Source organism: Mandrillus leucophaeus, unplaced genomic scaffold, assembly GCF_000951045.1.
Source record: "Mandrillus leucophaeus isolate KB7577 unplaced genomic scaffold, Mleu.le_1.0 Scaffold386, whole genome shotgun sequence".
Lineage (NCBI taxonomy): Eukaryota > Metazoa > Chordata > Mammalia > Primates > Cercopithecidae > Mandrillus > Mandrillus leucophaeus.
The window spans coordinates 891,441-914,000 of record NW_012104098.1 but is presented as its reverse complement, the minus strand read 5'-3'; the positions used below and the strand labels follow the sequence as shown (position 1 = coordinate 914,000).

Below are 22,560 nucleotides of genomic sequence, written 5' to 3'. Positions count from 1 at the left end.
GGTGGTTGTGGCTTGACCAATTTTCCCTTGAGCTGCCAAAACTTCTGGATTAGTATTAGTCTCTGCCAGTGGGAGACAAAGAGTCTGCCCTGGAGCCTTAAGGATGGTAGTTCCCTTATGAGGTAAAATATCCCCGTGTAGCAGAGGAGTTGGCCTTCAGGCATGATTTCAAAGGCAGGAGTAAGCAAGAGGTTTCCCCAACTGTAAGTGAGTGATTGGGAGAAATATCAGGTTAAAGTTTTTCTTGAGATGCCCCTCATAGGCATGCTAAGGGAGGAGGGGAGGCCTGGATTGGAGAGAACAGAAATGACTGTGCTGGTATCCAAGAGGAGGTTCACTTTCCTCTCTTCAACTTTCAGAGTCACTCGGGGCTCCTGAATGGTAATGACACTTCAAGTTATTGGAGCCAGGGAGAGGAGCCCAAGGACCCCTCAGTTCTGCTGGACTATTTGTGAGTCAGGCTCTGGACTCAGTGACCTGTATCTCTGGGGACAGTCCACCCTCCAGTGGTTCCCTCCAGAGATTGGACAGGGTCGGGGTGACTTCCTCGTGCTGCCTGGGCAGTTGTTAAGGTGCCCTGGCTTGCCACGTTTGTAGCAGTTATCAGGTGCATCTCAGGGATTCTGGGTTTTTAAGCCTGCAAGGCAGCCATTAGAGCCTCTGCCTTTTCTCTTGTGTCTCCTCTCTCTCTCTTGAGTCTCCTCCTGATCCCTGTTGTAAAAGACCGAAATAGCCACTTTCAGGAGGTTCTCTAAAGTGCTATCTGCTCCCATGACCTGCTTCTGCAGCTTCCTCCTGATACCAGGGACTGTCTCCTAAACTTACTCTTTAGGATTAGTTGTCCCTCAAATGAATTAGGGGATAGGTGTACCAAGGCTTCTCTTAGACTTTCCAGAAAGGAAATGGGTCATCTGACCCCTGGTCTATCATGGATAGTTTGGAGTAATTGAGAGGCTTATTTCTAGTCCTTCGTAAGCAACCAATATGCACATCTGAAAGTGTTTCCTCCTCCATTCTCCCATGTTGTATTAGCCAGGGTTCTCTAGAGGGACAGAACTAATAGTATATATATATATATATGTATGTGTGTGTGTGTGTGTGTATATATATAAAATATCTCCTATAATATATCCTATTTTGTATATATATCTCATATGTATCTCATATATATCTCATATGTATTTTGTATATATATCATATATATATCATATATATGATATATATATATATGGGAGTTTAAGTATTAACTTACAAAATCACAAGGTCACAATAGGCCATCTGCAAGCTGTGGAGCAAGGAGAACCAGTTCGAGTCCCAAAACTGAAAAATTTGGAGTCTGATGTTCCAGGGCAGGAAGCATTCAGCATAGGAGAAAGATGTAGGCTGGGAGGCTAGGCCATCTGGTCTTTTCACATTTTTCTACCTGCTTTATATTATAGCCACATTGGCAGCTGATTAACTTGTGCCCACCCAGATCAAGGGTGGATCTGTCTTTTCCAGCCCACTGATTCAAATGTTAATGTTCTTTGGCAACACCCTCACAGACACACCCAGGATCAATACTTTGCATCCCTCAATCCAATCAAGTTGACACTCAGTATTAACCATCACAAGTTGACCCCTTGTCAACTTGAATCCATACACATGTCCTGAGATTGCACATAATCAAATAGAGACAACAATAAGGTCATAATTACACCTAACATAATAAAACTATCCTTTGTACATCTGGAAATGCACCAATCCCCAACCCAAATACTATTACATAAAGTTAACAATACTTAAAAGCTGATGTGAAGTCAATAAATCTTATGTCACATGATGGAGGAGAAAGGAAATAAAATGAAGATATTTTCTTAGTACAGGTGTATACATACACAAACATGCTTTAATGAAAGAAGGAGGAAATACGACAATTACAGTCCTCATTTCTGCAGCTGGTCACATGGTCATAGCTGGTATTGATGACTATCTTCTTCAACTACCAATTCTGTATTCCCTTTGCCTTCAGCAAGTGCCTCAGCAGGTCATGTTTTTTTTTTTTTTTTCCTCCTGGTAGAATGACCCAAACCTTCATTCCTGAAGGGTCTGGGTCATTTGTAGTCCCACCTGGGTTGAGGTGTTACAGTTTCCCATTGACATTAATCACAGGGCATGGTAATACTGTGAGATGACCTAATGGATCTCCTATATTCCATGTATAGTCTTCCTTACCTTTGTTGTGTAATAGTAGACTGATTTCATCTTGATAGTCCAGGTCAATCACATCAGCCAACACTGTAACTCCCTTCTTAACCTGTTGTCGTAAAGGTAGGAGGAGCCCAGAGTATCCAGGTGGCAATCTTAACATCCAGTTTAGTGAATCATTGTTGTGTCTCCTGGTGCAAGTGTTCCCCTCTCCAGAACTAAGACTTCTAGACTAGTAGAATGTAATGCCATGGGAACAGGGAGCAAGAATTTTGCTAGTGGATCACTAGAAATGTTGGTGAGTGGTGCCACTTCCACTTCCACCCCTTGACTCCTGGACCTGTGAATCCTGGCTATGGGAGAAACAGTACCATATATTGGATGCTGATTCAGAACATATTGGCCTTCTGGAGAACTTTGCCTCATCCAAGCAAAGTATTGTCACCTAGTTGGCATTGTAATTGTGACTTCAAAAGGCCATTGCACGGTTTTTATCAATCCAGCTGCTTCAGGATGATGGGGAACATAGTAAGACCAGTGAATTCTGTAAGCATGATCCCACTGCCCCACTCTTCTAGCTGTAAAGTGAGTGCCTTGGTCAGAGGCAATGCTGTGTGGAATACCGTGATGGTGGATAAGGCATTGTGTGAGTCCATGGATGGTAGTCTTGGCAGGAGCATTGTGTACAGGATACACAAACCCATATCCGAAGTAAATGTCTATTCCATTGGGTGCAGACCTCTGCCCTTTCTATGATGGAAGAGGTTCAGTATAATCAACCTGCCACCAGGTAGCTGGTTGATCACCCTGAGGAATGGTGCCATATTGAGGGCTCAACATTGGTCTCTGCTGCTGGCAAATTGGGCACTCAGCAGTACCCATACCCAGGTCAGCCTTGCTGAGTGAAAATCCATGTTGCTGAGCCCATGCATAACCTCCAATCCTCCCATCATGGCCACTTTTGTCATGGGCCCATTGAGCCATGACAGGCTTGGCTGGGGAAAGAAGCTGAGTGGTGTCCACAGAATGGGTCATCCTATCCACTTGATTATTAAAATCCTCCTCTGCTGAGGTTACCCATAGGTGAGCACTCACATGGGATACAAATGTCTTCACAGTTTTGACCACTTAGCGAGTTCCATTCACATATCTGTACCCCAAATTTCTTTGTCACCAATTTTCCAATCATGCTGCTTCCACATCTCTGATCATCCAGCCAAACCATTGGCTACAGTCCATGAATCAGCATATAATCATACATCTAGCCATTTCTCTATCCACGCAAAGTGCTCAACCAGGTGCATTGCTCATAGTTCTGCCCACTTTACCCTGTAAAAGAATTCCCTTTACCACTGTCCTTCAGCGATGTCCTAGAAAGGGACTGTAGTGCTGCAGCTGTCTACTTTTGGGTGGTACCTGTATATTGTGCAGAATCATCTGTGAACCAGACCCTAATCTTCTCTTCCTCTATCAACTGATCATAGGTAACTCCCCATGAGGCCATCAGTGAAGGCTGGGGAAGAGAAGGTACAGTGGCAGGAGGGGAGCATTTGAGCCACTTCCTCATGTAACTTACTTTTGCCTTCGGAACCTGCTTGAGCCCAATCACGTATATATCACTTCCATTCGATGACAGAATGCTGCTGTGCATGCCCCACTTTATGACTAGATGGGTCAGAAAGCACCCACTTCATGATAGACAGTTCAGGTCACATGGTGACTTGATGACCCATAGTCAAACGTTCAGTTTCCACCAAAGCCCAGTAACAGACCAAGAGCTGTCTCTCAAAAGGAGAGTAGTTATCTGCAGAAGATGACAGGGCCTGCTCCAAAATTTTAGAGACCTCTACTGTGACTCACCTATGGGGGCCTGCCAGAGGCTGTAAGCTGAGGTGGACAGCTGCCACTGTCACCTCAAGCACTATTGAATTTGCTGAGTCATATGGCCCAAGTGGCAGAGCAGCTTGCACAGCATCCTTGACCTGTTACAGAGCCTTCTCCTGTCCTGGAGCCCACCCAAAACTGGCAGCCTTTTGAGTAACTTGATGAATAGGTCAGAGTAACACACCCATATGAGGAATGTCTTGCCTGCAAAATCCAAATAGGCCCTCTAGGCATTGTGCCTCTTTCTTGGTTGTAGGTGGGGCCAAATTCAGCAACTTATCCTTCACCTTAGAAGGAATGTCTTGAAAGATCCCACACGACTGGGCCCCTAGAAAGTTTACTGAGGTAGAAGTTCCCTAAATTTTAGTCACATTTATTCTCCATCTTCTGGCATGCAAATATCTCACCAATAAGCCCTGTGTGTTTGCTACTTCTTGCTCACTGGATTTAATCAGTATAAGACATGAATGTAATGAACCAGTGTGACATCTTGTGAAAGTAAAAAGCGATCAAGGTGTCTCTGAAAAAGATTATGACACAAAACTGGAGAGTTGATATACCCCTGAAGTAGGATAGTAAAGGTATATTGCTGGCCTTGCCAGCTGAAAGCAAATTGCTTCTGGTGGGCCTTATGGACAGGAATGGAGAAAAAGGCATTTGCCAAGTCAACGGTTGCATACCAGGTACCAGGAGATGTGTTAATTTTCTCAAGCAATGAAACCACATCTGGTGCAGCAGCTGCAAATGGAGTCACCACTTGGTTAAGCTTTTGATAATCCACTGTCATTCTCCAAGATCCATCTGTCTTCTGCATAGGCCTTATGGGAGAGTTTAACAGGAATGTGGTGGGAATCACCACCCCTGTGTCTTTTGAGTCCTTGATGGTGGCACTAATCTCCACAATCCCTCCAGGGATATGATATTGTTTTTGATTTCCTATTTTCCTAGGTAGAGGCAGCTCAATGACTTCCATTTGGCCTTTCTCACCATAGTAGCCCTCACCTTACCAGTCAGAGAGCCAATGTGAGAGTTCTGCCAACTGCTAAGTATGTCTATACCAATTATGTGTTCTAGCACTGGAGAAATGACCACAGGATGAGTCCAGGGACCTAGTGGATGCACCACAATTCAGACCTAAGCTAAAACTCCGTTAGTTACCTGACCTCCATAACCCCCTACTTTAACTGGAGGACCACAGTGACATTTTGGGTCGTTAAGAATCATGTCAGCTCAGAGCCACTGTCCATTAGTCCCCGAAATGTCTGATCTTTTCCCTTCCTCCAGTGTAGTTACCCTAGTAAAAGGCTGGAGGTTTCCTTGGGGAAGGATGGGAGAAAGATTAACAGCATAAATTGTCAGTGGTATAGTGGGGGTCCTTCCTCAAGAGGTCTTGGCTTCCCCTTCATTCAGAGGGTTCTGTGTCTATAAACTGGCTCAAGTCTGGAATTTGATTGAGGGGCCATGATTCTCTGTTTTTATAATTCAAATTTGTTTTTTGTCCTTTCTACCTAGAAGTTTTCTGCTTATATAAATTAAGTAGAAATACGGTAGGTTTCCCATCAGTTTCATTTCTAGGAACTCCATGATTAATTAGCCAGTGCTAGAGCTCTACTCGAGTCGGATTATTCTGATTGCTTCTTTGTCTCTGCTACCCTTTATGGTACCTGTGCTCTCCTTGCTTTTGACGGTTGAGTGCCGTCACTTGGTCCCTGACATCTCAGGATCCAATTATTCCCATTGTATTTAAGTTTTGTAGATTAGTCACTGCGGTTCCCACTATTAGATCTGACATACAGAGAAGAGCAATTACAGGGCTCTTCAAAGATGCAGGTGCTGCCCTCACAAATCTATTTTGCAAGACATTGGTCAAGGTTATATCTTCTGGACCCTCTCAGCTAGGATGAGTAGGTGTAAAGTGACTAATACACTCCAGCATCCCAATCTCCCTAAGCCTTTGAACCGTTTCCTCCATATTAAATGAAGGGAAATCAGGCACAGTGGGCCACCTTTTAATCCATATTTCAGCTAATCAAGCAAATAAACTACTAGAACCTTTTTAACTCCCCAAGCTGCAATATTAAATGTAGAGTCCCTACTTAGGGGGCCCAAATCAATAAATTTAGACTGATCCAACTCTATGTTTCTTCCACCAGTATCCCACACCCTTAATATCCATTCCCATGCCCGTTCTCCTGATTTCTGTTTATATAAATTAGAAAACTCAAGCAGTTATTTTCGAGTGTAGTACACCTCCTCGTGCTCACACTCTCAACCTCATCTCTGGGGCCTGCCGGGACTTTAGTCTAGTTTTAGGTATAGAAGCAAACGGGTGTTGGGGGTGACTCCTGAGAAGAATCAACATTATTTTTTCCTGGCAATTGCCTCAGGGGAAGTCATCACTGTTGCTTCAGGCAGCGCAGGGTTTATCTCTTCAGACAAAGGTGGAAAGGCTGATGGCAGCATTGGTTAGGGAGGGGATGTTGCCACGACTGGGCATGGGGATGCTGTTCCTTCTGGCAAAAAAGGTTCATCAGATTTCACAAACTCAGTGTCCCCATCTTCATCAGCATCCTTCCACATGTTCCCATTCCAAGTTGCAGGGTCCCATTCTTTTCCAATCAATGCTTTCACTTTAATGGTAGACACCTGGCAAGGCTGTGCATGCACTTTCTGTTGCAGGTCAGCCACTCACATGATAAGAGCCTCTGTCTGTTTTTTCCACAATTTCAACTCATTCTCTACAGGAGATAGGTCTCTCACTCAGGGAAATCTTAGCAGATTTGAGGCTCAGTATCTGCTTCTGGAGCTGGGAGATAGAATCCCTGAGTTCCTCATTTTCTTTCATCACTTTGTCTACTGACCTTAGGAGCAACCAACCAGCCTTATTACATTCCCCATATATGGTCAAAGGTATTGTGTATAGAGTCACTTAACTCCTTGCCTCTCACGTTTGGTGAGTCAGGAGTGTCAAATGCATTTATTTTGCATATCTCTATGAACAGTTCACACCAAGGACTGTCAGTGTTCTCCATACTATTAGTAAGTAGAGTATTTAGCATTTTTGAGTCTAATCATATTAAGCAGCCAGCTCCAGAAACCCTAAAACCAATGAAACAACTCCATCCTTAATATTCTGTTCCTCTAGAACTCCTGGTACCAAAATCTGTATTAGCTAGGGTTCTCAAGAGGGCCAGAACTAATACAAGATATACTGGCAGCTGATTAGTTGGTGCCCACCCAGATTAAGGGTGGGTCTGACTTTCCCAGCCCACTGACTCAAATGTTAATCCCCTTTGGCAACACCCTCACAGACACACCCAAGATTAATATTTTGCATCCTTCAATTAAATGAAGTTGACACTCAGTATTAACCATCACACATGTCATCATTGGGGTCCCATTTAGGGTCTTCCAATGGTACTGCTGTTTTTCCAATTGTATAAGGCTCTTCCCCTTCCTTGGCACTATATGAGATACAAAGCTCATCCCCAAACTTCTCTGCCACTTGCAGGGCTGTCTGCTTCTCAGTAGTAGTCAGGGTTTGATTCCAAAGTAACATTACATCCTTCCAGGAGAGTTCAAATACTTGGGTTAAATTCTGGAAACCTCTATATAACTGTCTGGGTCATCTGAAAACTTGCCAAGATTCCCCTTAATTTGTCTTAAGTCCTGTAGAGTTCAGGAGACCTGTATCTTAATGAGGTTATATTCACAAGGCATTTCATGTAGGGGCATGAGCAAGGCTTGTACCTCCCTAAAATGATTTTTAGAATGGAGGCAAAATAATATAAGACGTTTTTTCTTCAAAGTCTGAGGGCTCACAGGAGTCCCAGTGATTCAGGATACACTTGAGGGGAGTGCAGGCTGCAGATGGTTTGTTACCCACCTGAAAAGACAGAGGGGAGAAAAGTCTCTTAGTCTCTCCCTTGCTCATCTTGAATTTGAAGCATCCCTCAAATCTCAGTACCTGGTACTGGAACCATAGATGGACTCTTGGTGCTTATGCCATGGTTGTGAGCATGACTTTCCCCCATGAAGCAGGAAGGACTAGTCGGCAGGGATAGTCATGCTTACCTGCACTGTGTCCTAGCCTTCTGTTGTTGATTTCCTGTGGTTCCTCAGATCTAGTTTTCCTTTTAGGGCTCCAAACCAAAGCATAAAAAATACACTGGAGTAATAGTAATGTGAAGCTATGAAAATAGATCCTTCTCAAACAAAGGAAAGAAAAGGAATCCTGGGAACTGGGGACCTGGCCTAATAAGATGTCTCCCAAAAGGAAAAAATCAATCCTTCACATAGAAAAGCTCCTTGTATTTTCAGGATTATGCTGATTCCTGACATGGTGGGGAACAAACAAACAAACAAACAAACAAAACAAACTTAAATGCTGAGGAGGGAAGATCCCTGGGGGAAGTAGTCTCTTACACTATGCTAATGGGTTTCTTCAACAGGGGAAAGAAAGCTCTCTTAATTTTTACATCCCCCTGTTTCTAAGAATAGACAGAAACAACGTTGTTCGGGATTATGCTCCTGATGACTAAGCCAAGTATTCATTCTAGCCACTAATATTATTTTTTTGGGTTGCAAAAGCACCTGTTACATTGTATATAAAGAGGGGATAGCAGCCACAGGAGTCTTGAAAGAAAGAAAATGTGATAGGAAAGACTGAAAGTTTTTTTGCAACACCTGAACAGACTGTCGGGAATTGGAGCCAATCCAGGAGTCTTCTGGTAATGTCGAGGTGTGGCCTTGGCCAGATACCTTCAATTGCCCCAGGACCTTATTCTGATCCCACATGACAGCTAGACTTCTGGAAGCGGAGCTGGATTGGATTAAAATGAACATCCCCTAACACCTGAGGGTGAAGGGGGATTGACAAAATCCTCCCCAGCAAGCCTGTTCTCTGAATCTTATAGACCAGCAGCTGCACTATCTACTTTTAACTGGCTGACAGAGGCCCAGTGTTCTATCTGCTTTTGTAAAAAATCTGAGGACAAGAAGCCTCAGAATGAAAGTAAAGAGTCATAGGTCCACTCTTACTCAAACTCTCATTGATCCTGGATGAACCCCCAGAAATGTTGTGGCATTTTTGCTTCCATAGTTTGGTGAGTGGGAAGAAGTGGCACCCAGTGTCTTCTTCACTCCCATAGCTCAGTGAGCAGGAGGGAATGGCGCCCAGTGGTTTCTTCTCTTCCTTAGCTCCAGAAGTGGAAGGGAGTGTAACAGCTCTTTTACTCTCACTGCCCACAGCTTGGTGAGCAGGAGTGTTACAACTCTTTCATTCAAGCAGTTCAGAGATTTCTGGGTTCTTTTCCTGTGACCAAAAGGAATAAGGTATATGGACACTGGAGGGTGAATAAGGCAGAGTAGAATTTTATTGAGTGACAGAAAGAAAGCTCTCACAAGCAAGAGGGGACCCAAAAGCTTGTTGTCATCTGTGAGACTGAGTCTGGGGTTTTTATGGGCTTAGAATGGGGGAATGAATGCTGATTGGTCCATGGGTGGGCTTGAAAAAGGCATCATTTGATTGGTTAAAAGGCATCATTCAGAAGAAACCAATTGAGAGAGAGTAGATAAGATGGGGATGGCAGTTTTCACTCTGCTCCTAGACTCTATCTGGAACTGTCTGGCATTTCCCCTTGCACTCACTCTGTCCTGCTGCCCTGTTAAGAAGGTACCTATTTCTCCTTTTCCTTCTACCATGATAGTAAGTTTCCTGAGGCCTCCCCAGCGATCTGGAACTGAGTCAATTAAAGCTTTTTTGTTTATAAATTACCCAGTCTTGGGTATTTCTTCATAGCAGTGTGAGAATGGACTAATATAGCATTGTATATCAGAAGTCATATAAAGATAGAAGAATATCAAACAGGTACATTTAAATTTTGCCATGAGGTTATGACAAGTCACTCTGACTTTAATAAGCAAACCACCTGAGCTGTTTTGTTGTCTTAAGTCTAGCTAGCAAAATAAATCACTGTCTATATCAATGTAGCAGTACATGGAAAGGGATTTGTAAATTCTGTAATGTCATAAATATGGGTACTATTTTTTTACTAATGGAAAATTTTTAAGTGTGACTTCTTCTTGTTGCCTGTGAATATGAACGTGATGGTAGCTACTATTACAAAAATACCCCCTCTTCTTTGCTCTAGAGGATGGTGATTCACCAGCAACAGTTTCTTTTTAGGTACTTTGAGATCAGGGAATGCTTTTCATAGTTCCATATCCCAGGCATTTAGCCTGCCATTTGCACATTAATACATTTTTCTGAATGAATTAATGAAACTATGTGACTGTTCTGGAAGATTCTGCCATATTCCTACTCTGTGAGTGGTGGGAGGGGGAAGCCAAAATCAAGAAGGCTTCACTTAATTATTCTTATCCATTCATCTTCTGAATACTCTTAGGAATCTTCAATTTAACCAACAGTCTTAAATAATCTTACTAAGGATTTTTAATACATTTAATGAGTTATAAGTCAAGGATAAGGATAGAAAATTGGCAGTCCATAGATGAATTTTGTTTGGTCCTCTCAATGTTGACATTTCTCAGGATTAAATAATTATAATAAAAATTTGCTGTCAGCATTCAAAATTTATTCTAGTTCACTTAAACATGTATCTCTTTTCTCTTTTTCTTCTCCAGCCACACTGGCCTCTTTTTTTTTTTTTGTAAAATGCCACATTTACTCTTAAATTCTGGACTTGAAACTGGCTTTTTCCTATGCCAGGAATGTTCTTCTTCTAAATATCATCATGGTTAAATCTATCATTGTCTTAGTCTTTGCTCAAATGTCACCTTCTCTATGAGGCCTCACCAGATTGCCGCATGTATAATTTCACACATCATGCCCCACAAAATTATCCCCGTGTGCTTCCAGTCTCTCTTACCCTGCTGTCTTTTTCTTTCTTTCTACTGCATTTTTAATCTAACATTTTATGTGGTATACTTGTATATGTTTATTATTTATTTTCTGTCTCCTCAATATATTGTAAGCTACATGAGGATTGAGATCTTTGTGTGTGTGTATGTGTGTGTGTGTGTGTGTGTGTGTGTGTGTGTGTATGTGTTTACTAGTGTATTTCAGGCAATTGGAATAATACTTGATAAATTAGGACTATCAATAAATATTTGTTGAATGAGTCAATGAAAACCCCAAATATATGGTTCCTTTTGAAAAAAACAAGTGCTATCTGTTAACATTGGGCTTACATTCCTACATCCCCCATCGTTTGTTGGAACTGAGAGCCAGCAGGTGCTTTAGGCAAGACATGCACGCTTTCCTCAGTCCTCTACAGCCATCACCACCACACTTGTCTTCCCAGTGCTGAGCCTTATCTGCATTAGCATTTATCTTCATATTTCCTCATTTTTTTTACAGTAAAGAGGAAAATTATGTTTAGTACTCATGTCTATATCAAAAGGGGGTAACAGGGGATAAAGAAAGATCTAGAAAATTATATGTGTATTGAAACAAGGGGGACAGCATGTTTCTATGTTGAAGTGATCTATGTGTTAAACATGTAGAATGTATCTCTTCATAGGTCCACCTAATTCATTCATTTGAATTATTTTTCTGATGCCTGGCTTTTGAATGTCTGACCTCTGCTCTAAATAGTCATAACTGCCACTTTACTTAAAATTCAAAGATAAGAAGTATGGAAGCATACGTTATCAGAAAGAAGATAAATGTTATGGAAGCTTACAGTAAGATCAAGTATCTTGAGTAGCTAATAGTAGAAGTTAGTTATTTTACTGTGGAATTTTATTACATTTTAAGTTGCCAACCCACACGAAGATAATCCTTATGGACATCTACAGAGAATGACATTTTCAGTTAGCTAAGATGCTATCACTTTGGGCATAAACTTGCATTTATAGCTGGGCATGTAAAGCATACAGATGCCAATTGGTTGGGACAGTACTATTAGGCATATCCCCTTAGCCAATAATGCAAATAAGTTAGCCTTGCTACAGCAAAATTTTGCCTTGCCTTTGAGGAATGGAAGCAGGTTAAAGCAGAGAAGAGATGTCATTATCATCCATAGTTTCTCTCCACAAAACTAATCAGAAAATCTTTGATGTTTACTCAGGGTAATACCATAACTGAAATAGGTGAATCTATGAATTCTTAATTTAGTAAATCTGTTAGAAACGAGGTCACCATTTTCAAAAGCTGTTCCATTAATTGACTTTTGTGTAAAGCATTGTCTAGCAGTGTTTCAGCACCCAGTATTGACAGAAGTGATCACTTGTGTCATCATATGGCACACACTTTTCTGAACCTCCATATGCTTTTGGCTACCTGTCTTTCTATTTTGTACACTCTCCCTTTGAATATTTTTAAGTTCGTAACACTTTTATGTGATTATCATAGTGTTAAACAAAAGTTATAACTTACTGTCTAGGATTATTTTACATATAACATATAACTGACCCTTTCCAGATGTTTTTATTATTATAAAACAAGCTTATCAAATAGAAAAATTGAATAACTTAGAAATAATTTTTATTAAATTGTAATTATTAACCTGTTAGCATTAATGTCAGAATAAGATCGCTGAGCTGTGCTGTAATTTCAATTACAAAAATGTGTGCTTATTCTTCATTTTGGAAGCCCGCCAACTAAAGAATATATTAGGCAGTGAATACAACATGACAAGCCATTCAATTAAGCAATTTCTAGTTGGTCAGAAACATCTTCAGTCAAATTTAACCTTTATAAGGCTTATTCTTGGTCTCTGCTTTGTAGAGATTACATAATTGTTTATTTTAAATGAAAATTATATTGAGAGGGATATAATCTAAAAGTCATTGAAATGTTCACTTCTATCAATTTTAGGTTACACACTGCTAGGTAAGAGGAATTAATAAAAGTTTAGAAAGTCTTCATTCATTTTCAAAATAAACTGCTAGTAGAGAAGCTACCTTACTTTCCAAACCTTAATAGAATACATTTTTATTGATAAATTTCCAATTCATTGACTTTTGTCGTCTTTCAATTAATTGCTTACATTTTTGTTTTTAATAAGGTTTTAAAAGTTCTTATAACCATTTATCACAACTGTGAACTGACTTGACTTAAAACCATCAGCAAAATAAATACCTGTATTTTAGTAGCTACGCATAAGCAATAACTGGATACTATGTAAGTGCCCCCTGACCTCCTGAATCCTGCTTCAATTTTCTTTAGCCTCTGTTTAAGCTCCTGGGGATTATGTGAGCAATCAGGATGGCTTCCAAATAAATAGAGGGATAAATAACCCAGGTGTGTCCTCTTTGTGCCAGTAATAGGAACTATGCCAGCTGGCTGCCCTCTGGCACTGTGCATAGTGAACAGAATATTTCTTGCATTCCCCAAAAGGAAACTGTAGTAAAAGGAACACAAATGAATTGGATCATTATTCCCATTTCTCAGAAAAGGTCTGTGCAAGAGAAGGGCATAGACTTCATTCTTTGCTTTATGACACAAGTTTATTAAGGTTGCCATTGCAGTGATTTTCGTAAATGAAGGAAGCATCAGAACATCATTGAAATACATACTACAATTGGGAATTGCAAACAGTAATAGGATATCTTGACTTGGTAATGAGAACAGAAAATGAGACTTCCCTAAACTTTTTCTCAGTACATATGATCTTATCTGAAACTTGAAATTTTCGTATCTGCACAGAAACCCAACTCAAATATCTCAGTGGGTTAAAACAGAAAAACATACCTCTCTTGCACTACCTTGTGCAAGGGGGCTTTGCACATCATAATCACTGAGGGCCACAGGCTGGATGGGAGTGCCTGCCTCATATTTTCATATTATCAGATGAAGGGCACAAAGCGGTGGCCAAACACATGCTGGCACTTCAGGCTTGCTCCCATGTTGCTTTTGCTCACATTTCATTCATCAGGTAAATCACATGGCCACACCTAGGTACAAGAGGGTACAGAACTGACATTTGTAAATAACTCTAAAACTACTAAACATCCTCATGCTGAGTTTGTCTCAGTTTAAGGAAATGTCAGGATCGAAAATCAGTGCCATGTGCTGGGTTTTGACAGTAGTCAGATCATAAGCATATTCTTATTTAGTAGGAAGGAGGAGGTTTATAAAATCAATAATGAGTCTTCTAATTTGTATGTTCATTTTTATTAACTAATAAATTGAGATTTAGGTTTAGGTATAATTATGTTCTTCTTAGGTAATTATAAACCATCAGTGGAACGCGCAATTTGAAATATCTGATTACTCCCTGACAAAGAGTCTGGAAATAGATGAGAAAAAGTCTTTGTGAATCACAGTTCTGATTAGCGTGTAGAATTATGTGGCCAGGAACCAGATTGTTAATAAGGTGGTAAAGCCCATTTATGCTAGAGGAAAAGGAATATTAAATAGATAAGCCATTTAGTTAATTTGCTTATATTCTGTTAAATATGGTATTTATAGATTGTGTACATATTTAATTCCATGATTTTCTGTGTTAAAAGTGATATTAATTCCTTATAGAAAAATTTGAATATGTAGAAATGAATGAATACAAAATATTATAAAATAAAAAACATATGAAGTTAGTTACTATTAATATTTGGACACACTTTATTTTAGTTGCACATATGTGTAAATATGTCATACATATATCATCTATAGTATGTGGACACTTTCCTGTGTCTGTATTCTTCATAAATATTATTATATTTTTATTAATAACTAAATAATGTTTCATCATCTGGATGCATGGCATTCTATGGTTTGATCAAATTAAACACCCTTTATTTGAAATTTAGGTGTTTCTAGTCCTTCACTATAATAAATAATGACCCATAGAAAACTTTATATGTAGATCTTAGCAAATTGGTCTGAATATTTTCTGAGAGTACATTTTTAGAAATTGACTTACTTACAGAAGGTGTTTGGTCATTATTTAATATAATTGATACATATTACCAAATTTCTTTCTAGAAAACTTGCATTATTACCAGCAGTGTATGAGAGCACTTGTACAAATTTACATGGTATATATATTGAACCTATTATGGTAATGCTTACAGATAGGCTTTATAAATCTTTTAACTGTTTGCTAAATTTTGAAAGATGGGTTGTTGATCAGATGGATTCTCAAACTTGGGTAAGCCTCAGAATCACCTGGAAAGCTCACTGAAAACAGATTGTTGGGCCCCATTCACAGAGACTCTGATTTAGTAAGTTTGGAAAGGGGCTTGAGAATTTGCTTTGCAAGTAAGTCCCCGGATAATGTTGATGCCCTGGTCAGAGGATTGCTTTTGGAAGAACTGTTGAAATTGACTAATGGCAGTTTGTTTTAAAGTAATAGTCATTATTATTCAATATAGTAAAAATACATGCTTATTTAACTTTAGAAGCTAAATATTTTCTAAGCGTATCACTTTTTGTGTTAGCCTTTAATGGTATTCTAAAAGTGTTTCTTAAAATAATTCCTTCTATGCAAAATACTGTGCATACTAAGAAAAGATAAATCTAATCACTTCCTATGTTTTTAAATCAAGCAGATCTTTTATCTATGTTCTGTTAGTTTATGACACAAATAAGTTTAGTCTAGAAATATAATGTTAAAATAATGACGTTGTGAAGTTTGTAAGTGAATGTTTATGGCTGTACATCATTTTTGTTCGTTTTCTGGCTTCAGCCTTATATGAGTCAAAGTTAAAACAGTTTCAGTGATAAATTTAAAATACATTAAAACTATTTTGTTTTATATAAACATCTAGAATAGAAACTTCAAAGACTAGATAGTTGATGAGTACTAAGTTAAAAATATTTAAGTATATTTGGGGAAACATCATTTTGCAAATATAATCCTTCTCCCTACAGTCTAAAGCCCAAGAAATGAAAACAAACATAAAGGTCAAATAATTGAATAAATATATGAGTAAGAAAGACTTTTCCTGACCCAGTCTTATTTTCATACTTAGACTGTGAATGTCAATTAGCTCAATCAAGTCTTGCTGATAATGTCAGCTGTCAGTCACTCCTAGGTAGCGATGTGTGAAGTTTGTCAGCGGGTAATGGGCCATTTGAGTGATGAATGAAATAATGAGGGCACAGAAGCCTAAGCAAAACGTCTCCATTTTTGGTAAATTCCTCTCCACATGGGAAATTAAGACAAGGAAAGAAAAGCCATATAAAATCTGTTTTAATAGGGTGTTTATTTTAAAAATATCTATCTTAAAATATCTTTTAACTTTTTATTTTTAAAAATTAATTTAAATGGTCACTGATGAATTATCATCATTTCCCAGTAGTATTGATCGGTGTAAGCAACACTAGGTACTGCAAGAGATAAGCTTGCTCCCAGATTCACATTGATATTTTGACTTGAATTGAATATTTAAATCGAACTTCTTCAGAAGTTTATCAGCAGACTTTCTGAGTCCATGGAATATCTATACTAATAAGACCTTGCTTTATATCTCTGAATGAAGTGTAGTTTCTTTCTTTAGGTTTAACACATTTCTTGTTAGTGTTCTAGTAGGTCTTTATATCTGATTGCTGTTAGAGTTAGTGGAATATTTTTCTTTTCTTTTCTTTTCTTTATTTGGAGACAGTGTCTCACTCTGTCCATTCAGGCTGGAGTGCATTGGCACAGTCCCGGCTCACTGCAACCTTCACCTCCTGGGCTCAAGCGATCCTCCTGCCTCAGCCCCCCAAGTAACTGGGAGTACAGGTGGGAGCCACCATACCTGGCTAATTTTTGTATTTTTTGTAGAGATGGGTTTCACCACATTGCCCAGGCTGGTCTCGAACTCCTGAGCTCAAGCGATCCACCTGCTTCGGCCTACCAAAATATTAGGATTACAGGCATGAGGAATTGCACCCAGACAATATTTTTCTTTTATATCTTCTGTTAATTCATTGCATACTAGCGAAACCTACTAATTTTATAATTTGTCAGATGTAGTCAGCCATAGTAAAATGGCCTCTTTAGTTTCTTTTTCCTTTTGGCTTGTCTATCGAATCATCTATCAATGTAATCATAATATCTGTAATTAATGATAATTTTATCTCCCCTTTTCCAACAGTTTTATTGCTTATTTATTTGCTTATTATCTTTTGCATATTTTACTCTAGCTTTTTCCAATGATTTTTTTTTTCACTTTTGCTGTACCCTTCACAGGACTGTGAATCCTTGAAGTAGAAGGAATGTATTCTACTTATATTTGTGACCTGGTAATTAACATAATTCCTGAAATAGAGTAGATACTCAAATGTTGACAGAATGCCTGACTGAATAATTTTTCACTTCCACTTACAAATTGTTTGGGGCAATTCCTGTGAATGTTAGTTCAATGAACAGCAAATAACAAGATAGGGAAGCAGAGACCTCTGTTGAGTGGCACAGATCTAGGGTTGGGGGGAAACCTGGGTACCCAAGGGACTCATGGGGAAAGAGGCCCAGTAGATAGCTTGGCTTCCCATGGGATGCCTAACTGATGTGTCACTCAAGTTAAGAAAGAGGTGCCCATTGGGTCTTTGACATTTAAAATATTTTATTATTTTTTATTTTTTTCAGGGTACAAGTGATAATTTATATAATTTGTAACGTTCACATCAGTATAATTCAGGTACCCATCACCTTAAATGTTTGTCTTTTCTTTATGTTAGAAATATTTGAATTATTCTCTTCTAGCTATTTTGAAATGTACAACAGATTATTGTAAACTAGAGTCACCCTACTGTTCTACAGGACACTAGGTCTTATTTCTTCTATGAAGCTATGTATTTGTACCCATTATTCAGCCTCTCTTCATCCTTCCTTCTCCACTGACCTTTTCGGCCTCCAGTAACCACCAATCTATTCTTTATCTTCTTAGATCCACTTTTTTAGCTTCCACATATGAGTGAGAACATGCAATATTTGTATTTCTGTGCTTGGCATATTTCACTTAATATAATGAAGAGATGTCTGCATTCTCATGTTTATTGCAGCACTGTTCATAATAGCTGAAATATGGAATCAACCTAAGTGCCCGTGAATGGGTGAGTGAAAAAAGAAAATATGGTATATATATAATGGAATATTATTCAGCCATAAAAAAGAATGAAATCCTGTCATTTGCAGTAACATGGATGGAACTGAAAGTTATTATGTTAAGTGAAACAGGCCAAGCACAGGTCTTCCATTTTTTTAAACATAAGACTATATTTAATTCCAATTGGCCCATAAAGCAATAACTTATTTTATTATTGGTACTGGGACATATAGAGATAACCAGCCATTAACTGGTTATGAAACTGGGATTTGGGGAGGTAAGATTATGTCAAAATCAAGTCTGCTTCAATCAATATACCAGGAGAATATTAAACTTATAATTTGATTAATATAGAATTATTTCATAAAAAATAAGTGGAGTATGAAATAATTCATGATGAATTTGCTTACCAGCTGAAATTAATGTGCCACTAGTTGCAGAAATAATAAAAATAGCAATATAAATAGATAACATTTACTAAGAATTTAATGAATGTGTTAGGTGACTAACATGTGATGAATGCTTTGCAGAGATTATCTCAATCTTCATGCAGCATTTAAGACAGGTATGATTGGGTTTGCATTTTACAGATATATATATATATGCATATATGTGTGTGTGTGTATATATGTTTTGAAAGCTTGTTAAATAGCTTGCCTGAGTTTGCACTCGTATGTGGTGGAGCTGAGTTGCTAAGGAAAGCCATTATTTTAACCCTGACTTCTATTTCACATAGAAATCTTTAAAATAAACACCAGTGCCAGAGCCTTACTCTCAAATCATTATTTAATTTATTTGGGGTGTGACTCAGTGATACTGGTATTTTTTTAAAAAGCTGCCTAGTGAGTTCAATGTGCACTTTGAGTTGAGACCAATGAACTATTAAAGCACACTGCTGAGAGCTTAGCTTTGCCTTCCAATTGTACCTTGTCAACACAAAAAAAGACTATGGTTTTTTTGCTTGGAAGAATAATTTTAAGATTGTTTTACTTCTTCCATCCTGTACACATTGTTCTTATTTATATATCTCACATTTACGTCACTGATCTTGCCTACCCATGTATTGGCCATTGTCTCCTGAAATATTTCAGCATATAGGCTGGGTGATATAAGAAATCTGATGTTTACCTCTGCAAGTGAATCTATGCTTAGATTGGACTGTTTTTATTAGGGTTTTGCTGCTCTTGATGTAAATCTTTTTATAAATAGTTGTTCAGTTATCATCATATTTTACTATTTTTTTTAGCTCTACTAAATAGGCAGCAGGACCTAGTTGATTAGGTTTTATTAAATACTTCTTTCTATTTGTTTTATATGATGATTGGTTTAACTATGCTTATAAAAATTGCTGTGTTTGTGGTTTCAGATATTTTCATGCAGTACAAACAACTATATAAGACTGGATTTGGATCCATCTTGCTATATTTTCTAACATACTAATTTATGTTAGAAATTCCTTCCCCTATTTCCAACCCAAGCATCATTATTAAAATAAAATACAAGCAAAACAATAGAAAAATAAGCAATCGGCATAAATATGCAATTCAGAAAATATGAAGTAAAGCAAAGAAATAACAAATATAGAAATGTTTAACTTAATTATATATGAATTGGCAATAAATTTTTTCACAGGTTTCTTGTTTTATAGATATAATATAGTATATATGTTCATTATTTATATTGCCCTAGGTGTTGCTTGTTTTAGAATGTAAGCTCCATAAGGGAGAGAATTTTGTCTATTTTGTTTAGTGATATATTATAAGAACTGAAACTGGTGCCTATCATAAAATTGACACTCAATAATAAATATTATTCAAAGGAAATAACTATTGAAAGAATGGATTGTTTTAAGTGCATGTGTGTATGCACATGTGTGTGTATATGCCATTAACAAAGATATGGTGAATTGCACCCAGTGCTACGTGACTGGCAGAAGTATAATTGGTACAGCTTTTCTAAAAAGCAGTCTGTGAAAAGGGATCATGTTTTTCTCAAATATTTATTCTATTTGAATTATTTACAGTTCTGGTACTATGCTTTAAGGAAATACTTAGTGAAGTGCAGAATTATAGACCAAATACTCTGTTCATAACGTTGATAACCATAAGAGAGACAAAAATCACTGAATAAGTAAAACGTGGCATTCATCATTCCTTCAAAACAGACTAAATGATGTGAAAATGCAGCACTGATAAATGAAAAATGAGAGAAGATAATAGAGCGTGGTTCCAATTTTGTAAAACTTGAGAGAGAAAGATGGGAAAATATTAAGTAATTAAACCACAGTGTTAATAGTAATTATATCTGGGTGGTGAGACTAAGCTAGCTTTTAGGTTTTTGTTGTAGTATGAAATGCACAAAATTTCTCTATTAATATGTACTACTTTGTTAATTAGAAAAATATTATTTCAGGCCGCAGGTGGTGCTGACGCCTGTAATCCCACCACTTTGGGATGCCAAGGCAGGCGGATCACCGGAGGTCGGGAGTTTGAGACCAGCCTGGCCAATATAGTGAAACTCGTCTCTACTAAAAATACACAAAATTAGCTGGGCGTGGTGGCATGCGCCTGTAGTCCCAGCTACTCGGGTGGCTGAGACAGGGGAATTGCCTGAATCTAGAAGGCAGCGGTTGCAGTGAGCCAAGAACCCACCCCTGCAATCCATCCTGGGCGACAAAGTGAGACTCTGTCTCAAAAATGGAAAAAAAAAAAAAAAAGAAAAAGAAAAAAGAAAAAAGAAAGATTTTTCATGCCTAAAACAATGTTTGAGATAAATAATTTTTGAATGCATAAATGGGTGCAAAAATTCATGATATGAGCCTTCTGTCAGAGCAATTTTACAGAATTAGCTAGTAGGGGATTCATAACTTGTTTTTTTGAGTCGAGTTAAGTAATTAATCTCTCCTTCATTATGTGTTGAGTGCTTATTCGTAGCGTGTCTTTTTTCCACTGAGCAAGGACTACTTTCTCATGGACTGAAAATGCTCTTTGATCTGTAGCTATGGTTTGCTTGGTGGAGAGGGAGGTAACCAAGAAATGATATGTGGATTCTAATGTGTGTGATTTGACGGGATTAATAGAAACGGTTTACTTTCAGTAAGTGTTTTTAAATTAGTCCTGTGTCCTTAGACTTAAAAAGAAAATCATAATCAATCAATTAGCAAATGTTGACTTTGTTGCGCAATGAAAGTGTTTTTAGTCTGCCATTTATAGGGGACAAAAGGGGCATAAGAATTATGGACTTTTGACTGCTGGCGTTGTTGTTGGGCCTGGAAAGCTTATTTTAAAAAAGACAACCAATAATATATGACAATGCTATATTGTGCTTCATTGGAATTCATATAGGGAGTATTTTCAAGTAATTTTTAACATGTAGCTTGAGGCTTAGAATTGTAATTGGTTATATAAATTGATATGTGCCTTATTTAAAATTTTATCTTTTTAAATATTTTCCTCAAAACTGAAATTGGAAATGAAGGACTTCATGTAAATTCTGGGCAAATATAATTATAATGTTTATGTTGTAATTTAGTATTAAATCAGAGTATCAACATGTGCAGTGATTTTAATATTTAACACAGAGCTCTTGTTTAATATTTTTCTCTAGGATTCAGAATTTCCCATAGATATGCAACCAAATGCAAACCTGAATGTTTGTAAAGAAAATCTTTCTCCAGCAAAATTTGACTACAAGCTGAAAAATATTTTTAGACTCCATGAACTTCCAGTGAGCTGGTAGGATTTTTGATGTTTTATTAATACTTTTGAGATTTTATTTTCATGTCAAAATTTTGGTGCTCTTACAGCCATTCATGGTTGACATGGTTTGCTTTTAGCCTTTCAAAATTGCTACTCATAGCAGTGAAAGAATTTGCTTATAGCTGCTGTAAGAATCTTAAAAGTAATTGGTTTAAGCACTTGGTGGCAGTACAGACTAAGTGCACTATTATGTATTTTATTGTAGAGGTTGGAGTAAAAATGCACAAATCATTTGTAGAGAAGTTTCTAGGATTACTTTAAAGATAGGATCTCAGCAACTATGCATTTCATTTGTTTTTTTTACTTACCAATTTTACCAATGTTCTTTTTCCCCATTAATAAGTTATTTTTACTTGTTATGAGGACTGTAATTTTGTGAACTATAACTACGTAGGTTTAAAGATGAGACTTAGTATTACTCAACATTTATTGAAATAAATTGTTTTAAAAATCTGCATATTTATATTCATAAACATTTATTTTAAAACTTATAAAATGGATAATATTTTTATTCAAAATTAAAAAAATATTTCTGTAGAAAATATGCATATATAATCCTTATAATTCCATGGTACATTTACATTTAATTAAGTGGCCAGCTTTTGTTGATAATCATGGATACATCATTTTCATTATGGTTTAGTTTATATAAGTAGCATTATTTTCTTGCATTTTGTCATAGAGTCCCAAATTTATGTAACTGATCTTCAAGAAATCTAAGACTTGTACAAAA

The 22,560-nt window shown here is 37.8% G+C and overlaps 1 protein-coding gene across 1 annotated transcript in view; it reads left to right on the top strand.

Moving 5' to 3' along the window:
• The window catches only part of SPAG16 (sperm associated antigen 16), a 221,404-nt gene extending 199,121 nt beyond the window's left edge, over positions 1-22,283 (top strand). The window contains exon 10 of the mRNA XM_011990873.1: positions 21,676-22,283. Coding sequence (XP_011846263.1) covers positions 21,676-21,807 — 132 coding nt within the window. The 3' untranslated portion in view covers positions 21,808-22,283. The remainder of the gene's footprint in view (positions 1-21,675) is intronic.
• Positions 22,284-22,560: the final 277 nt, after the last annotated feature.